Source organism: Cryptomeria japonica, chromosome 4, assembly GCF_030272615.1.
Source record: "Cryptomeria japonica chromosome 4, Sugi_1.0, whole genome shotgun sequence".
In the NCBI taxonomy this organism is placed as follows: Eukaryota; Viridiplantae; Streptophyta; class Pinopsida; order Cupressales; family Cupressaceae; genus Cryptomeria; species Cryptomeria japonica.
In genome coordinates this window covers 329,806,525-329,826,062 of record NC_081408.1, presented here as the reverse complement: position 1 = coordinate 329,826,062, position 19,538 = coordinate 329,806,525, and the positions used below count along the sequence as shown (strand labels likewise).

Here is a 19,538-nt window from a genome sequence, read left to right as displayed (position 1 = left end):
ATAGATATAATCATATTGTAGATTTTACTTAATGACTAATAGAAAATAATAAAATTTTTTTATTTTAAATTTGAATTTAAATTTTTTAAATTAGAATCATAAAAATATCACTAATTAAATCTATATTTATAAAATATTCCTATAAACTAGACTTTACTTATAACTATTACATTTAAGACACCCTAATCATAATAAACCAAAAATATAAAGTAAAATAAATATCCAATTTTCACCATTACACATGTAAATTCCAAAATTTAAACCCGCTCACACTAAAAGAGATCGTCACAGAAGTTTCAAACAGTAACTTATAAAATGGAATGGATGTTTTTTCAACATCTTCAATGTAAGCTAAGAAGAGACGGATGACATAAATTTTTATTTTTTATTTTTCAACCTGTTAAAAAAATAGCCAAGCGCGTTCTTCTTATGTCGATTAGATTTTAACTGAAAAGATGTACACTCGCCTCTTTCAGAAAGGTAAAAGATCCAGGTTCGATTCACATTCGCTACTCATTCTTACAGAATGAATGAATGAATGCTGCCAGAGAAAGCCCTTTGTATGCTGTCTGTTGCAGATATAATTAATTTAGCGTTCCGGGGGTAAATTTTAATTCCACAAAAAATGGTGAAAGTTCGCATGAATACTGCCGATGTGGCGGCAGAAGTGAAGTGCCTCCGAAAACTCATTGGAATGCGCTGCTCTAATGTCTACGATTTATCGCCTAAGGTAATTTATATCCTCTTTTTCGATATTACTGGTGAATTCATTGTTGCCCAGTCCTAAAATTGAAAATTCATGTACCAGAAATCTGATTGATGTTATGTGGTACATACTTTGTAAACCAAAACGTCGAGTTTAATTGTATGACTTGTTAACAAAACTTTTTTGTGTTAAGTACCCCTGCTAATATGTTGTCGCCATTCACATCATTTGCTTTTGTAACTTTATATGTGGATTTTGTGCCACTGCACATGCAAAGCAACCAAACTTCAATCGCAGGATCTTCAGTGAGGTTTTTATGCAATTAAGTTGATGGCTGGAAGAGTTTGTGTATGATGACCGTGCCTACTAATAACTTTGCTTAAACTCTTTTTTTGGGCCCTATCGATGTTTCCAGATGATGCAATTCCTCTCTTTAGTGTATTCTATTTTGTATTGAAGCTTTGAGGCTACAACTGGGGGACCCTACCCCTGTCTCCGAAGGGCCTTGAACACAGCAACTCAATTGCCCAAACTACAGCAACTTTCCTTTCTGCATTCACATGTACAGCTTTTTTTTTTCTTTGGTACATAATGATGTTGTGCTCACTATTGTCAACCTTCACTATCGTCTCATTTTTCGGCGTTTTACAAATTATGAAGTGCCTTGAATAGGAAGTAAAAAGTGTCTTTTATACATATAAATATATGCAGCTTATCATCCCCAATAATTAGGACCATCACCGAAGAATGTCAGTGACATTTGCTTTCTTGTTAATTTCAGAAAAAAATCCCTTTCATCTTGGATTATCAGTATACATATTATATGAATAGAATTATCATTAAACATGGCTTCCTTCTTTGGAATATGCATTGATAGATTGAAAGAACATCTACACCTAGGAGAGCAAGCTGTACAGGGACCATTACTCGACTTCAATATGCGTATAATATCATCCTGCCTGTCAAAGCCCTCGCATGGATAGAAAGATAATTAAAAATTTAAGGATTTCGCATCAAATCTGTCCCGATGGTAAATGTTTATAAAACCGAAGCCAGGATTATCAAAACTTGCAACACAACTTAGACCCTTCATTTCCTTTGATAATCACCCACTAGATCTCGCCTGTTCTTATAAATATCTGGATTTGTATTAATTAGAAAACGAGTTGAAGCTTCAGCATTGAAAATGGATTTTATGCAGGTTGGAATGCCTATTGTGGCTTAGAAAACAATATTTGAGATTTTAAACTCAAGAATTAGATCAAAATAAAAACATTATTCCATAGCCCAGTAGCACCATTTGCTCTCCAAAGTTGCAGAGTGTGATGTGGAATCATTTATAATTTATCAAGAAGCATGGGACAAAATAGAACAAATACAAAATTATTTTAACACCAATAACTTTAAAAGTAGGACACCTCATACCCTATTCTTTTAATAGAGGGTAGTATATGCTGCCCATTGAGAGTGAAACCTCAAAATGTTGCTTGCTATACAAAAATAAGTGGACAAAGCTAAGACTTGAGAGACTACCTGCCCTTGTCTAACAAGCTCGTTTAACCTTTCTACGACTAAAAAGAGTTCAAAAAAGGACTATTAAATGGCTGAAATATTGTGACATCCATGTAGCTGTAATTTGCCAAATTATAGCAGGTTCATTAATCACTTCGCCAGGTACAATTTGATCTAATATCAAATTGTAATAGAGGATAAGGAAAATGCAACTTTTGTGGTGGAGTGGGGATCTTTTGTATATTATGTGATGCCTCTTGGGTTGAAGGATATGTTGGCAATCTTTTCACAGACCATATTGTAGTTCTTTATAGACTTCATCTATAGGTCCTATAGGTGTATCTTGACAACTCAACCACCCCTAGAGTTTGCACTTGATGTTTGAGAGATGAAGGCGATTGCTGATCTCTAAGATCTGTGAGGCATTGCTCATCCTTGCAACCTGCTATGATTAAGTCTCCTTGTGGTACAAAACACCAAGGAGGGCATGTGTGGGGGTTGTTCTAGAGCAGGCTGCTACAGATCACTAAAAATATCTAAAGATGAGATTCAAGGTTAACACCTGATGGGTATGGAGGAGACGCCCAAAAATAGTAGATTTCAACAACCCCTTGTAGGAGTTGGACCATTTTCTCAGTGTACATCTTTGGACAACAATTTGATTGGCTTGCAACTTGATTATTTATTTTAAAATCAAGTATGGTTTGAAATATTTTGCCATGTTTGGATTACTTGATGTCTGTGATGCTGTTCAGCTGATTTCTTGTTAGGCAAAATCAAACTAGCTTCTTTATCATATTATTGTGAAGTGTTCATGATGTTAGAGCAATGTATTTGTAAGATGGGAAGGGCTGTCCTAATGTGTTTGTATATGCAAATATGCTCCAACAGTGCAGGGGCAGCATGAATTTGTTTATAAAAGGTTGCAATAATGTGATTTGATGAATAAAATAGACCTTAGAAAGCTGCTATGTTCGATTGCTAGTTTATTAAAGACCATCTTTATATGCTTATTGTTGTAAATGTGTCAAAATAATGCAAGGAAGGCATGCAAAATGTTGATGGAAGGCTACAACAGTGCAGGGCAGTGGATAATTAGGCATTATGTAGCCAGAGATGAAATGTTTCGGCCCTGCCAAAACTTGAGACAGCAAATGCCTATTCCTTGAAGGTTTGCAGATGGATTATTCAATGATTTATAGGTGTAATAGGGCTGTCCTACAAGATGGGATGATGAGTAAGCAAATGTCTTTGGGACATTCAAATTTCAACTAATTAATTAATCTACTAACTAATAAAATAAACTGTCCATCAACAATCAAATTAAATACTATGCAAAATAAACAAAATCTTAATGTGCAAGTGCAACCAAGTGATGAAGAACAAGAGCAAGTTGGAGTAGCAAAAATTTGGAAAAAATTGTTGATTGTTGTCCTCAGGCAATGCCACCCTTTCATCCCACTCGTATCCAGCCAATGAAGAATGCCTAGAGGTAGGAAAACTATGGGAAAACTAGTGAAGGAGAAAGTTGCATTGGCTTAGAAGTTGCAGAGTGCAGAGCAGTATACTAGTTAATTTGGGCTTTAAATTTTTTGTGTCTTCTTGAATCCGAGTATGCTCTTCTTTTGCATTCTTGGATGATTTAGAGAATTCAAAAGGTTGAGAGAGTATATTCTTCAAGGTTTCTTATTGGTTATTTGGGGCCTTGTTTTGTAGGTTGTTTTTGTTGATTTGTGAAGCAAATTGGAGCTCACCATTGAATCTACAACATTTGAGAAAGTCAAATTTTCCTTTTGGTTTCATTCAAATTGGACATAGGGGGCTAGATCTACAAGGAATTTTTATTTGTGTCCCAAGTGATAGTGTGATGTGCCATTATGCCAAAAGATTGTTGGCCTATTGGTGAGGATGAGCACCATGGGTGTTAAGGGAGAGTTTTTTTTTTCCTCGAGAGGATTTAGGAGGTAGCATGTAATGAACATGTGGAATCCTCACCATCCAGATTAGGTGCATGCCCAAAAACGGCATGGAGGAACATCTATCTAGGCTATGCACCACCCTTCACATGCCTTGACCTTGGTACCTTGGCTTTGATACCTCTATGATGTGCCACTATCCCAAAAGACTGGCCTAGTGGTGAGGATCCATGTGGAAGCATGCAACAAACATGTGTAGGCCCCATTGTCCAGTTTGAGTGCACCCCTATTGACATGACATAGGAATGTCCACTAGGGCTGGTCTATAATGCCCACTTTTCTAATTAGAAGCACAAGCTAACTCTGCTTAATTCGTAGTTCATGATTTTGTTGGAGAAAACCAATGGCTTTGCCAAGGGAAAAGTGTACCAATTTCTCCTTCACACTTGGATGAAATTCTGATTCATTTTGCTATGCATTCTAAGCTGGTCTTCTCTTGCTTGTTCTATAATTCCTTGCTTTTCCACTAGCCTTGATATTCATCATGGATTATTCCTTATCAGGCTTGTGTCAATCATCTTTAGCATGCAAAAGTTGCTAGTCAAAGAAAAGACTATGACAAGATGACCTTGCAAATCGATTGAGGAGACCATGAAGTGAAGTAGATTGAGACAAGATCAAGGATCCATTGACAAAAAAATTGACAAAGGAGAGTACCAAAGTTGAGATTTGTATGTGTACAATAGGCATCAAGGACTTTTGTGGGAAGATACAAGGACATGTGATGAATAGTTTGACAAGGAGGGATGTTACATCTATTTGACTAAGTTTCTAGATTCATTGAAATGCCAAAAGTTTCTAGATTCATTGAAGCCTACCAATGTTTGGCATTTCAATGATTTGCCTTACTTCAGGAAGTTGAAAGAAGTCATCAAGTTCTTGCTTTCATGCCTTGACAAGGAGTGACTAAATATGCCTAGGTGGAGGATTTGTATTTTGATTACATCGATACACTTCATCATAGGATTGTGCAAGATTCGAGTTTGAATACTATGAGGGCCTTAGGAAGAGAACATGCACAACATGAGAGAGCACAGCGCGATTATTGCATGTATAACTTGGTCACAATTGAAGATTGGGCCACGTGAGTAGCTATGTGCAAATCTTACAACGATAAGTTGATGGGACTTAGTAATTAAGGAGGTACTATGGATTGTGTGTGAGATTAGAGTCAATAATGTTGGCTACAAAGTTCAAGTGGGGCAAGATTCATCCTCCTAATGGTGTTTGATGCCATTGACATCCTAGTTGCCAAAGGATACAATTAGGCAAATGGCTATTGAATGCTCAATAGAGAGATTCTAAAAGTATTTTTGCAATGCATAGGTCACACTTGTCTTCGAGAGAAAACTTATCAAGTGGTTGGGGTATATGCATCTTTATCAACAAACTGTGCTTCATTTGCAAGTTACTTATTGTACACAAGGATATATTCATGTTCATGGCTACGTGCCACTCTAATTTAACAAGTTTGGCATAGACCATGGAGTAGTCATTTTGATATAAACTCCTATACATGATCCCAATATGTTATGCAATGTTTGCATTCCATCAACTTGATGAGTTTGTGTGTTGCCCATAGACTACCACATCTACAAGATGCAATTTGCTTTGTAGCGTGTATGGCAGTTTGTTGCTTTTGAGGAGCCTGCTAATGATAGCTTGGAGACCAATCCTAAGGAAATGATATTATGTATTGAAGTTGTAACTCGTGATTCTTACATGTTGTTTGTGCTTGACAAAAGTGAGTAGTTACATAGCCACACCTTCCATGAAAAGACATGTCATGGAAAAGGGAATCTACATTGATGAAGGTGAAGTGCATCGGGCAACAAAAGAGTTGGCCCGGTGGTGCAAACACAAGCATATATTGGAGAAAGGAAAGGAAAATTATAGAAGAGGAATTTATTAAGTGCATCTTCATAGAAAGAAACACCATTATCTTGCCTAAGCCTCCCTTGTATATACTATAGAGTATAGACCATAGTTGAACTACATGCCAAAACCAAAAACTCGGTGAAAATTTGGCAAAAAACTCGGGAACTTAAAAAATTGCTTAAATTTAATTAGAAATGCATTTTTTGCAAAATTCAACGAGGAGATACATCCAATGAGTCAATAAATGAGTACACAAAAGAAAAAAGTCGAGTCTAGATATATTTAATTGATTTAAATGAAAATTGGGTACAAAATCGCATCCTCATGAGGAATGCTGATGGCTGGAAGCAAAATAGTAAATAGTTTATTTAAAACTAAAAATAAATACATCAATACAAGTACATCTTCCTCTTCCCAGCTCTAGTAAAAACTAGGGGAGAGGTAGAACTAGAGGGTCTAGTCCTAGGAGTCTGTTGTGGTTGTGCCTTCTCGTTTGACACGATTGGCTATGGCTCGACCTCCACCTGGGTTGTAGCTATGCCTCTGCCTCTAGCTGCTCCTGGCATTGGCAATGACGACTCATCATCCTCATCTTGCTCAATGTCATCCAGTGTGAATCCAAATCCACCCCCCCCCTCCTCCATAGCCCGCCTCTTCAAATCATAGAGGTCATCCTCGGTAAACAATGGAGGCTGCTCTTGCGATGTCCAATCATTGTAAGGATCTATATCATCTAAATCAATTGGACCAGCTGGTGTTTCCTCTACCTTGTGCGCAATCGAAGATTATATTGCACAAAGACAAGGTCATTTAGGCGTTTTTGAGCTAACTTGGTCCTCTTCTTCATGTGAATGGCCTCGAACAAGCTCCAATTGCGCTCACAACTAGATGAACTACAAGGTTGACATAAGATTCTAAGGGCAAATTTTTGGAGATTTGGGTATTTCCACCTCAACTTTGCCACCAAGCATCTGCAAAATAAAATATTGAAGAGTTAGAAAGCAAAGTGAAAATATATTTTATCAAATTATCAATAGTTGTAAGTTACAACTTGTAACTTTTAAACTTGTAAATTTGAAATTTGTAGCTTGTAAGATACATGTGAAAGACTCCAAATGTTATACCTGGGCTTTGAGTGGTTCCTTCTCTCTTGGCTAGCTCTGAAGAGAATAGCTTACAACTTGTTTCATCGTAATTTTTCGGCCACAACGAGGTCTCTCACCTCAACCTCAAGTATCATCCTTTGAATATATGTAGTGAGGCCCTCCATGACCTCTCCATTGGGATTTGAGTAAGAATCCTCGAACTTAAAGCGAGGGTTGAGGAAGTATCCTGTTGCATGAATGGGTTGGTGGAGCCGATTATTCCACCTCCTATCAATAATTTCTTAGATGAGATCAAATTTGAGTCTATCTCCCTTGTAGTAATTTTTTATAGACTCCTTAGTCCTATCCATGGCCTCATAAACATACCCCATTGAGGTTTGATCCCCATCTACCAAACGAAGAACTCTAACCAAGGGCTCTGACACCTACAATTGAAAAATACAAATTACAAAAGATTCATCATTAAAGTTACAAATTAATAATGTGAGACTTGAATAAAAAATAATTAAATATTCAAGTTTTGAAGTTACCTTCACAATCTCCGTAGCTCTTTGTGGAAATAGGTTGTTGAAAACTATGCATGCAATAGCCTCTCCTTTAGGCTTCTTTGATTAAGGTGAGTCTGGCCATGCTTGACTCACTAACATTTGTTTCAAAGCTGTCAATGCACCAAGAATGCTTTCCAATGTTAAGAAAATCGTTGCAAACTTTGTGACACCCACTCTTACCAACATTTTCCCTTGGGTGTGTTCTCTCACCAAGTGAAGAACCCAAGGGTGATTGTAGATGTATTTTGTGATCCTCCTTGCTGTTGGTTTTAGATCAGACTGAAAGCAATAAGCAAAATTAACACAGTGAACTCATAAAACACAAGAGTACCCTGGGAAAACCTCCCTCTTGTAGGTGAAAAACCTAGCAACTAAATTTTTGGAGATTTGGGTATCTCCACCCCAACTTCGCCACCAAGCATCTGCAAAATAAAATATTGAAGAGTTATTGCAAAATAAAATATTGAAGAGTTAGAAAGCAAAGTGAAAATATATTTGATCAAATTATCAATAGTTGTAAGTTACAACTTGTAACTTTTAAACTTGTAAATTTGAAATTTGTAGCTTGTAAGATACATGTGAAAGACTCCAAATGTTATACCTGGGCTATGAGTGGTTCTTTCTCTCTTGGCCAGCTCTGAAGAGAACAACTTACATCTTGCTTCCTCGTAATTTTTCGGCCACAACGAGGTCTCTCACCTCAACCTCAGTATCATCCTCTGAATATATGTAGTGAGGCCCTCAATGACCTCTCCATTGGGATCTGAGTAAGAATCCTCGAACTTAAAGCGAGGGTTGAGGAAGTATCCTGTTGCATGAATGGGTTGGTGGAGTCGATTGTTCCACCTATCAATAATTTCCCAGATGGGATCAAATTTGTGTCTATCCCCCTTGTAGTAATTTTTGATAGACTACTTAGTCCTATCCATGGCCTCATAAACATACCCCATTGGGGTTTGATCCCCATCTAGCAAACGGAGAACTCTAACCAAAGGCTCCAACACCTACAATTGAAAAATACAAATTACAAAAGATTCATCATTAAAGTTACAAATTAATAATGTGACTTGAATACAAAATTAATTAAATATTCAAGTTTTGAAGTTACCTTCACAATCTCTGTAGCTCTTTGTGGAAATAGGTTGTCGAAGACTATGCATGCAACAACCTCTCCTTTAGGCTTCTTTGAATAAGGTGAGTCTGGCCATGCTTGACTCACAAACATTTGTTTCAAAGCCGTCAATGCACCAAGAATGCTTTCCAATGTTAAGAAAATAGTTGCAAACTTTGTGACACCCACTCTTACCAACATTTTCCTTTGGGTGTGTTCTCTCACCAAGTGAAGAACCCAAGGGTGATTGTAGATGTATTTTGTGATCCTCCTTGCTGTTGGTTTTAGAATCAGACTAAAAGCAATAAGCAAAATTAACATAGTGAACTCATAAAACACAAGAGTACCTTGGGAAAACCTCCCTCTTGGAGGTGAAAAACCTAGCAACTAAATTTTTGGAGATTTGGGTATTTCCACCCCAACTTCGTCACCAAGCATCTGCAAAATAAAATATTGAAGAGTTAGAAAGCAAAGTGAAAATAAATTTTATCAAATTATCAATAGTTGTAAGTTACAACTTGTAACTTGTAAACTTGTAAATTTGAAATTTGTAGTTTGTAAGATACATGTGAAAGACTCCAAATGTTGTACTTGGGCTTTGAGTGGTTCTTTCTCTCTTGGCTAGCACTGAAGAGAATAGCTTACAGCTTGCTTCCTCGTAATTTTTCGGCCACAATGAGGTCTCGCACCTCAACCTCAGGTATCATCCTTTGAATATATGTAGTGAGACCCTCCATGACCTCTCCATTGGGATTTGAGTAAGAATCCTCGAACTTAAAGCGAGGGTTGAGGAAGTATCCTGTTGCATGAATGGGTTGGTGGAGCCGATTGTTCCACCTCCTATCAATAATTTCCCATAATGGGATCAAATTTGTTTCTATCCCCCTTGTAGTAATTTTTGATAGACTACTTAGTCCTATCCATGGCCTCATAAACATACCCCATTGAGGTTTGATCCCCATCTAGCAAACGGAGAACTCTAACTAAGGGCTCCGACACCTACAATTGAAAAATATAAATTACAAAAGATTCATCATTAAAGTTACAAATTAATAATGTGAGACTTGAATAAAAAATAATTAAACATTTAATTTTTGAAGTTACCTTCACAATCTCTGTAGCTCTTTGTGGAAATAGGTTGTCGAAGACTATGCATGCAACAACCTTTCCTTTAGGCTTCTTTGAATAAGGTGAGTCTGGCCATGCTTGACTCACAAACATTTGTTTCAAAGCCATCAATGCACCAATAATGCTTTCCAATGTTAAGAAAATCGTTGCAAACTTTGTGACACCCACTCTTACCAACATTTTCCCTTGGGTGTGTTCTCTCACCAAGTGAAGAACCCAAGGGTGATTGTAGATGTATTTTGTGATCCTCCTTGCTGTTGGTTTTAGAATCAGACTGAAAGCAATAAGCAAAATTAACACAGTGAACTCAAAAAACACAAGAGTACCCTGGCAAAACCTCCCTCTTGGAGGTGAAAAACCCAGCAACTAAATTCAGTTTATATTAGACAATAATCAATATGCGTCTTTACAATTTTGCTTCAACACTTGAAGCAACATGAACAGCAGCATACACACAATAGTATAACAAATCCAAACTAGGGCATACACATCAGCATGACAAACTTATCTTGACTGAAGAGGATCTGCTATCAAAGAAGTGTATTTGCTGCTGATCATAGGACCATTCACTGATCAAGAAGTCAGTTTGCTGACCATGAATGAATTCGCTGCTCCAAAATTGGTTTGCTGTACTTGAAGGATGAATTCACTGCCTTAGGAATATATTTGCTGAAGGTGATTGATCGCTCAGTATATCTGCTCTGCGGAGGATAGATCAAATTTGCTGATTGTATGTTGTAAGTGACAAATGCATCTCCTTTATATATGAGGAAGGCACCCATTCATAATAGGTCGGCCTTCAAGGGAAACAATTAATTATAATATATAATGCACAAGATGGCGGGCATATAGGGTCGGCACGATATGAGATATAAGTTACATTTTATTTATTGCATATTTATTATGCCAATAGGCCAATTAGTCATCAATGTGCTAGGTTGGCCCTAGAAGGAATCCGACCTAGCTACAAACATCAACACTTGCATCTTCTACAATGGATGTCACCCAATCAAGTTTTCCAATGTCCTCCAAAAGAAGGTCAAGGACATGTGCTACACAAGGTGTCTAAAAATGAGTGGGGTGTCTCTCTTAGAGGATTCTACCTACTGCCACATATGCTGCTGCATTATCGGTTATTATTTGCACCACATTTTCAACTCCTACCTCCATGACAATTTGCTCCAACATTAGAGCTAAAGTTTCAGCGTTTTTCACTTTGTTGGAGGCATCCACCAATTTCAAGAACACCACATTATTCTTGCAAGCAACCAAAAAATTAATGATGATGCGGTTTTCGCCATTGTCCACCCATCAGAAAGAATAGTGCATCCATATTTTTTCCATTCTTTTCTTTGGTCTTCCACCACTTGTCTTGCCCTATCAACTGCATTTGTGAGCAACCTACAATTATAAAGTGAAATTATGTCCTAGTACACAATTTTGATAAAAAAACAAGAAAAGCATTTGAAAATTAAAACAAGTGGACTAAGTTACTAACCTTCCACCCAAGTCCTTGCAAGAAGGGGCCTTGTATCCTTTTCTCGAAATTGTCAATGTGCCAACCAAATTAAGCCAATAAGGATTGTCTGCCACATTGAATGATTTGTTGTTGAAGTGCCAAAAATCGGCACATGGAATGTTTGTTTGCTCGTGCACCTCCCTATTCCACCCAGTTGCTTCTAATGATGGTTGTGCTTCAGCTGTGTTCTTGGGCACAAAATAATCACCTATAGACTGCGGCACTGATAGTGATGTAGTTGGTGCTCTACTAGAAGTAGCTGAAGTGGTGGCTGAGGTGGTGCTGGATTTGCAGATACGTGGGCCACGAAGAAAGCCCATTAGCCCTAAAGTGCCGCTTTGTCTTCTTCAAGGTTGATTGAAGCACCTTGAGATTCAATTATGGATGCTCTCATGGCTAGTTTTGCCCTCTCCCTTTGCAACTTTTTCTCTTCCCCAGTTGCAAGTATGGCATTCTTTTTTCTTTTTATTTTCTCTATGGCCCCATGACATCCCCTAGCATCATGCTTACTGATGCTTGCAAGGTGGTATTTGAGGCAGTTTTGTTGAAAGTGTTCTTGTCATTGATGTCAAGTTCAAGTAATTAGATACCCTAGAGTAGTTGATGCAAGCGTATGTTTAGCCTGAAAAGTGGTTGTGACAGTATGATAATGTGCAGATGATACTATCTCAGTTGATGGATGAACATTAATCTTTTTCTGTGTCTATGTGTTTGATCCTGAAACAGACCGTCATGTAAGGTCAATAAATTGCAAAACATTAATTTGATACAGAATATAACATAGTTGTGTTATTAAGGATGGTAACAAATCTATGTAAGTAAGCGCACAATATAATCCGCAATTACCATTCTTTTGTTTCTGAATTTCATGTTGCGTGACAATAGCATGAACATGGTTCTTCGATCTGTTTCTTTTGATAATAGTGTTATCGGGTGTGCTATAGTTGTTGAAACGATGTCTAAAGAAACCCTTGATAGTGCAGCACATCATTATCTTATGAAATGATAAATGACTTCAAACTTATAAGTCAAAGTTGGGTTCAGTTGTAACTGAAGACACAAGCGGTTAATGATAATCTCTTCCATCGATCTGTATATTCATATATTATTGAGAAAAAAGGTTTGTTTTATAATATGGGTTTATCGAACTGCTTTGATGGTTGATAGCAGTTGTAACCAAATACAAATTGGTTGATAACTACCAACTAACTTGATTGGGAGTAGTTGTAAACACTTCGCCATTTATATGAGTGCCCATTCGAAGATTGGTGTTGTTGATATCTTTGATACTAAAGAATGTGAGTAATATAAAAAAGCCATTCAAACAGCGTATGAGTTATAAGTTCAGTATTAAGCAATGCGTTGAGAATATACAGAATGAAGTGCCAACATTGCTGTGAAGAACAGAACTGAAGGTTTACATATATCGTTCAAACTTGTGGAAAGTGAATCAAGTTGAAGAAGTCTGCATCATAAACAAAAGGTTGTTGACAGAGACAAATGGCACGTATGACAGGGTATTGTTGATTATGTTTTGTTTCAAATATACACGATAATAGTTTTTTTTTTTACAAATTTGTTTTATGATTGTTATCTTCAGTATAAGTTTTGCAATGGGTTATATACTCATCTGTAACAATATAATAGTGACAATTCCTAAAGTTTAACTTTCAGATCATAGTATATGATAATTAGCGCTACTGGGAAGAGTTATTTGCAGGTTGTTCTCTGTATTCAGATACACGGAAACACATCATTTTCAGTTTGGTTGGAGTGCATCATCTTGCAGAGATACAGTTGCAATTGACTTTAAGATTATATCTTAGTTTCAGTATATTTATATGCTGCCTTAATGTTTCAGATTGTCAAAATTGATGTGTAGATTTGATTTGACATTGAACATCCTATGTAACTGGATTGATACTTGAGTTTTGTATTCTAAAGTTGAAGAGTTGGTGCTCTTGTGGAAAGGGTTGGTGTCTGTATCACTTTGTACATCAGAAAGAGTTGGTGCTTTTGAGATAGGGGTTTGGTGACTCCTTAGGGTTGGTGCCCTTAAACATTGTAATTGAAATTATTTGTGTGATTGGATTAGGACAGTAGATCCTAGTAGCGTTTCTCACTGTGGTTTTCCCATCTTGGTTTTCCACGTAAATCTTGTGAATTGTTTCTTCTTGTGGTTGCATCTCTTTCTGCATTCAACCCCCCTCTCCCCAGAAAAGATGTGAGTAAAAAGTTTTATTTGCTATTGATTCAACCCCCCTCTCCCCCCCTCTCAGCAGTAGAATTGTGTTCTACAGGTTTATGCCTCCATGAAATAGTTTTTCACATTTGATGCATATTACCAACCCAGGTTCTGATCCTTCAAAGGCATACTTCCAAGCCTTGTCTCTAGCACCTTTAGGACGAGTGCCTACATATCCAGATGGGCATGCATCTATTGACAAGGCAAACCCTGAATCTAAACTAATTGTAGAACCTTCTCTATTTGCCCTTATAAATTAACGGTTAGCCTACACATACAAAGTGAAAACACAAAGTCAATATTTTAATAAAAAAATTTAGCAAACAAACTAAATTAGTTTAAATAATTTTAGACATCATTGAAAGTTGAAAAAAAAAAGTGTTAGGGTTTGATTTTTTTGGAAAAGCAGAGATTCTTGAAAAATAGTGAAAAAATCAGTAAAACTTGTCAAAAAATGGTGTTAAATCTTGTTCATTAGACTCTAAATCAGTTTAGACTACTTAGGAAAGGCCATTTTTGGTTTTCTATTAACCTAGATGCAACAAAAATGAAATAAAATGTTTTAAAAAAACATAGAAAAAAAATCAGAAAACCTACATGGGAATCTGATTTTGCCTCGAAATCCTCTTCTAATTGACTAAAATTAATGCAAATCACGCTGGAGAGGCTTGGGAGGGGGGTTTTCCTCTTAAGTAGCAAAGGAGAACCAGAAAAATGAAATTAGAAGGCACTTTTTGACATCTCTGCCTTTAACTGCTGCTGTGCGCAAGTTTTTGGCACGGACTTGCTGAGTTTTTGCCAAAAACTCGCCAAAAACTCAGTTTCTTAGCGAGTAAATGGCAAAAAAAACCCGCCAGGCCAAAAAACTCGCAGGTTTTTCACTATTTGCCGAGTAGTCCATCTAAACTATCGACATTGGCATGACAAACCACACCACCAATGGACGATGTGCAAGACACATTTGTTGAAGAACTAGTAGTGTTAAGGTGAAGCAAGGGTGCAAATGTAGGAAAAGTCAAGTGATAATCAAAAAAGGATGACTGAGAGAGGCACATCTATGAGCAATGGCAATATCCTTTGATAATCAAAAAAGTTTCAACTTTGAGTAATAAGTGAGTACATGACATCAACACAGGGAAATAGAAGGATAGGACCTATCAATCCAACATTTAAATGCAATTTAAATGACCAGTGCATAAATATGCAAGTGAATGAATGACTGTGCATAGGATTCCATGTTTGAGATGCCCAAGGGTATGTTCAAGGAGGCTTGCAATGAATATGAGGTAGCATGGGTTGATTTGTAATGTCTAATGGAGGAACAAGTTGTGGTTATCAAGATGATCTAGAGTCTATACAAAGGTAGTTTAGCACATGCTCCTATTTAGCATTGAGTCTCAAATTCTCAATGGCTATAAGAGTAGATTGCCCAACTTAAGCATGACAAGCAAAGGGTTGAGGTGGAATGTGTGTGCCATTTCAGATATTGCAAGGACAAACATGTTGGAGGGTCTTGATTTGATCAAGTTGGAACTGATTTAGTGCTTGCACAAGCTAGTTGAGGCCTCTATTCCAAAATCTTATAGAGTAGAGTTATGCATTGATGAGCTCAAGTGCATCTATGATAGCTTCACATGGTAGGGTTGTGCACTAGTTGTCCTCTTTAATGGATTCTTGAATAAGAGGTGCCAAGCAAGGCATACAACAAGTTGCTTGGTTTGTATGCAATTGTGGGCCAATGTTTTGTTGAGGAGGATGCCAAGCTCCAAAATATGATGGGCCATTTGGCAACCATCTAGATCCGACAAAGTGCTCGATGATATTGCTAGTGGCAAACACTTATAAGCATTAATTAAATGAGCAAAAGAATCCCATACTGAAGAAGCTTCACTTGCTCCAAGGGTGTAACAATGGAGATGCAGCATAGTGCAATGCACTCAACAAAATTCAAAATAATTGGTGAATGATTTAGAGATCCTCAATTTTGTGGCCTAGATTCATAATGAGCTACACAAGTAGTTTGAGGCCATGAGGAAAATATCGGCCAATGTTGAGTATTTTGATATTTTGCACCAAAAGTCCTACAAAATTAACACCCTATTACATTCTGTGGCAAAGACAATTTATTTGGGGATAGACGCGAAACTAAGGCGTGGGGAAACGTTGGCCTGAATTATAGTGAAGACAGTTTTGAGGATGTGTGTGCAAGAGCCATGGATGACTTTATTAGTGTAAGTAGACAAGAGTGTTTTGCCACATAGGAAGCTGACTATGTTGCACTACATAGGAGGGATAAGAGGCTGCCTTGTGTGGAAGGATGGAGGCCAAGATTCAAGATGAGTGTGGGAGAAAGGATGCGAGTGTGAGCATGAGAAAGACCATTGAGAGGAAAATGGAGAAGCAGATACCTATGGTTGCATTGAACACTTGTCACTTTGCATGATACTCATGTTGGAATTGGAGGCTAACTATTTTGATTTGTAATTAATTGTATGACCTGTAAAAAGATGTAATCTAATGTAATCCCTATTTTTTGGTTTCTCTAGCACTGTAGTTGGTTCTAACCTTCTCAATGAGTGTCAGCCTTGTCAGAGGGATTATTTGATGTTGCCAGTGAGCTTAGTTAGTCTCGAGGACACTTATGCAATTTTCCGAGAGAGTGTCTCTTTATATGGAGTCTCCTGGTCAGGTTCGATTCTCATTATTCTTCATCATCACCCTGGTGCAGTCAAATTTCAATTCAGGTGCTTTCCGGCAGTTTCTACAAAATGGGTGTATTATTGGCTTTAATTTAATTATATTACTAAGGTTGCTTGATATTATTTAAATTATTTAAAAGCACCTTAGTTCTAGCTTGTTGGAACTGGGATAAAAAAATTTAAATATTGGACTCTGATAAAGTGACTTTTGGCATCAAGAATGATTAAATAATAAATTAAATCACTTTTTGGGCATATAAGGCTTATTTAATTAATAAAGTGATTTATATTGAGTTTTTTGGAAAGTTCTCAGAAAGCTTATAAATGGAGGTTTGGGAGTTCATTTGGCATTATTTAGATTATTTGATTTCTCTACGATGAAACCCTTTTGGTTTGGAGATTGAACTTGTTTCATCTTATCCTTCTGGAGGATGGAAACCCTCTTGGAGAAGAATAATCATGGTGGTGAAAGATCCAACTTGGTTATTGCAGTGAGATTCTTTGAGAGTCTCAGCTTGGAGAGAAAGGATTGCAGTTTGGTTTGAAAAGAGTTGCAAGTAAGATTGAAGTTTATTTGTGAAGTTTTATTATTGGTATTACTATTTCTTGAAGTTTTGTTGAGTTTTTACGAAGAGATGGAGTTACTTGCTGCGACATGGATGCTTCAATTTTTGGGCGATTGACATTTTAAATATACAGTGCAATGTGTGTTTTGAAAAATAGCAGATATAATTATTATTTTTATATCTTTGGATAAGACTCAACTGTACCATTTAGCAGCATCCTCAAAGGAAGCCATACATTTTGCTCTTAACATCTAGGGCAAACCGTATATCTTTCATACTCTTTTTTAAGGGATTGAGACTTAAGTTTATGGTTTTTATTGAGCCTAGAAGCAACGTCCAGGTCTAATGTGGCTTTCAAAATATGTCAAACCATTGTTGAAGGCTTACAGCTTTTGAGGTAAATCTGCCACATTCTATAAGGCTTCACAAAAACCAATGCATAAGCTCCAGGTGGTTATTGAAGATATTTTTAAAGAGTTTTTTCAGGTTGACGTGACATCTTATAGCAGCATTAAAACTGTTGTACAAGGTGTTAAGAGGATAAATTTTTGAAAAGACAGCAGCAAGTAGTTTGGTTTGTCTTCTTATGTCTGCTGCCCCTTCTTGAGGTGTGACGTGGAGGTTGTCAGGCTTGAAGGAGGGAGATTGAGCATGTTAAAATTTATTTGTGTTTTTTTTTTAAAGTCCACTACCCCAAGCGCTAAACATTTTCATATGTTTGAGGGGGTAGGGCCCAGCAAGAAGGATGTGGCCTAAGAGTCTTCCTAGTACCTGCTGCAGCCTTTTAAAGGCCTAAAAAATTCATAAGCAGCAGCACCAAGGGGTCAACGCAGGTCAAAGGGGAGTCAACAACAGGTTGAAGGTTAAAGAATTTTGTTTGGGAAAAATTACTTGTGTTTTCTGCCCAATCTCCACTACTTTGTGGGACACCAATCAGGAAGCAGCTGCAGCGAATCATGATCAGGTTACTTTATTATTGTTTAAATGTTTATGTTTGAATATCTTAAACCCATATGTAATTTTTTTAGTATTTCTCCCTATAGTAAAAAAATATAAAGTGGTGAAATTAATTTTGATGAATATTCAGTGAGCTGTCATGTTTTTTAAGACTGAAAAATTGATGTTATGGTAAAGATTTAATATTAATCCTTAAAACAAGTTGAATGTTTTCTCAGACCAACCTGCAAGACAAGTTTTTGACAAAATGACATCAGCTGAGTGCTGAAAAAGAATTGCAAAAAATTGGTTCGAGTTTAAGTGTGGCTGTTACAATGGTATCAAAGTAAAACAAATGCAGAAGCATATGGATTTCAAAGAATTGATTGATTAACAGAATGAGCAAGAAGCTCATAAATAATACAAGAATATTTACAAGAATAGCAAGTTTCTAATAAGAAACTGCTGAGAAGATCGTAGACGATCTAACTAAAATAGAATATACACTATTGAGCATTAATACTAAAATTAACATTATTTTAATATTCTATTACCCTCCCTTAATGCTCAATCTATTAACTACACCTATAGACCCCTTGAATTTTACAAATTTATCAAGACCAAGGGGCTTGGTGAAGATGTCTGCTGGCTGCTCCGAGGTAGGAACATACAGCAACTGGATGGATCCGTCTTCAACCAGCTGTCGAATATAGTGACAATGAGTTTCCACATGCTTGGTTCTTTCATGGAAGACTGGATTCTTGGCGAGTTTGAGCACTCCCTGATTATCACAGAACAAGGGAGTAGGACCTGCCTGGGAGACATGCATATCCGCAAGCATTCGTCGAAGCCAAACCGCCTCACAAGATGCCTTAACTGCTCCCCGATACTCTGCTTCTGTCGAGGAGAGAGCCACTGCCTGCTGCTTCTTACTAGTCCATGTGACAGCACCAAATCCCAAACTAAACACATACCCTGCTGTAGACTTACGGTCATCAACCGAACCTGCCTAGTCAGAATCTGTGTAGCCACTGAGTATAGGATCAGAACTCCGAGTGTACAGAAGTCCATAATCAGGAGTGCCACTCACATAACGCAGCACACGCTTCGCTGCTATCCAATGATCAGCCTTGGGAGCTGTCATGAAGCGTGAAATGTAGCTCACTGCAAAATTGATGTCAGGTCTAGTGGCAGTAAGATAGATGAGGCTGCCCACTAGTTGCCTGAACACAGATTCATCCACAACTGGTGAAGATGACTGGGCTGAAAGTTTGAGACCGGGTTCCATAGGAGTAGAGGCAGGTTTGCAATCCTGCATTCTAAACCTGTCCACAAGACTTCTGGCATACTTGGACTGAGAGAGAAAGATACTGTTCTCAGTCTGCCAGACTTCAACTCCTAAGCAGTAATGTAGAAGTCCCAAATCTGTCATATCAAAGGTGCGGCACAAATCTTGTTTGATCCCAGTGATCAAATGTGCTGAACTGCCAGTAATGATTAAGTCATCCACATAGACAACCACAAACAAAACATCATTACTAGTATGCTTGATATACAGGTTTGCATCAGATGGACTCCGCTGAAAACCATGATCTGTCAGGTACTTAT

General features: G+C 37.4%; 1 protein-coding gene across 1 annotated transcript in view; it reads left to right on the top strand.

Annotated features, from left to right (window-relative positions):
• The first annotated feature begins 333 nt into the window (after positions 1–333).
• Positions 334–19,538, top strand: part of LOC131063572 (uncharacterized) — a 176,336-nt gene continuing 157,131 nt past the window's right edge. Inside the window, exon 1 of the mRNA XM_057997424.2 lies at positions 334–730. Within this exon, the coding sequence (XP_057853407.2) occupies positions 626–730 (105 nt within the window). The 5' untranslated portion in view covers positions 334–625. The remainder of the gene's footprint in view (positions 731–19,538) is intronic.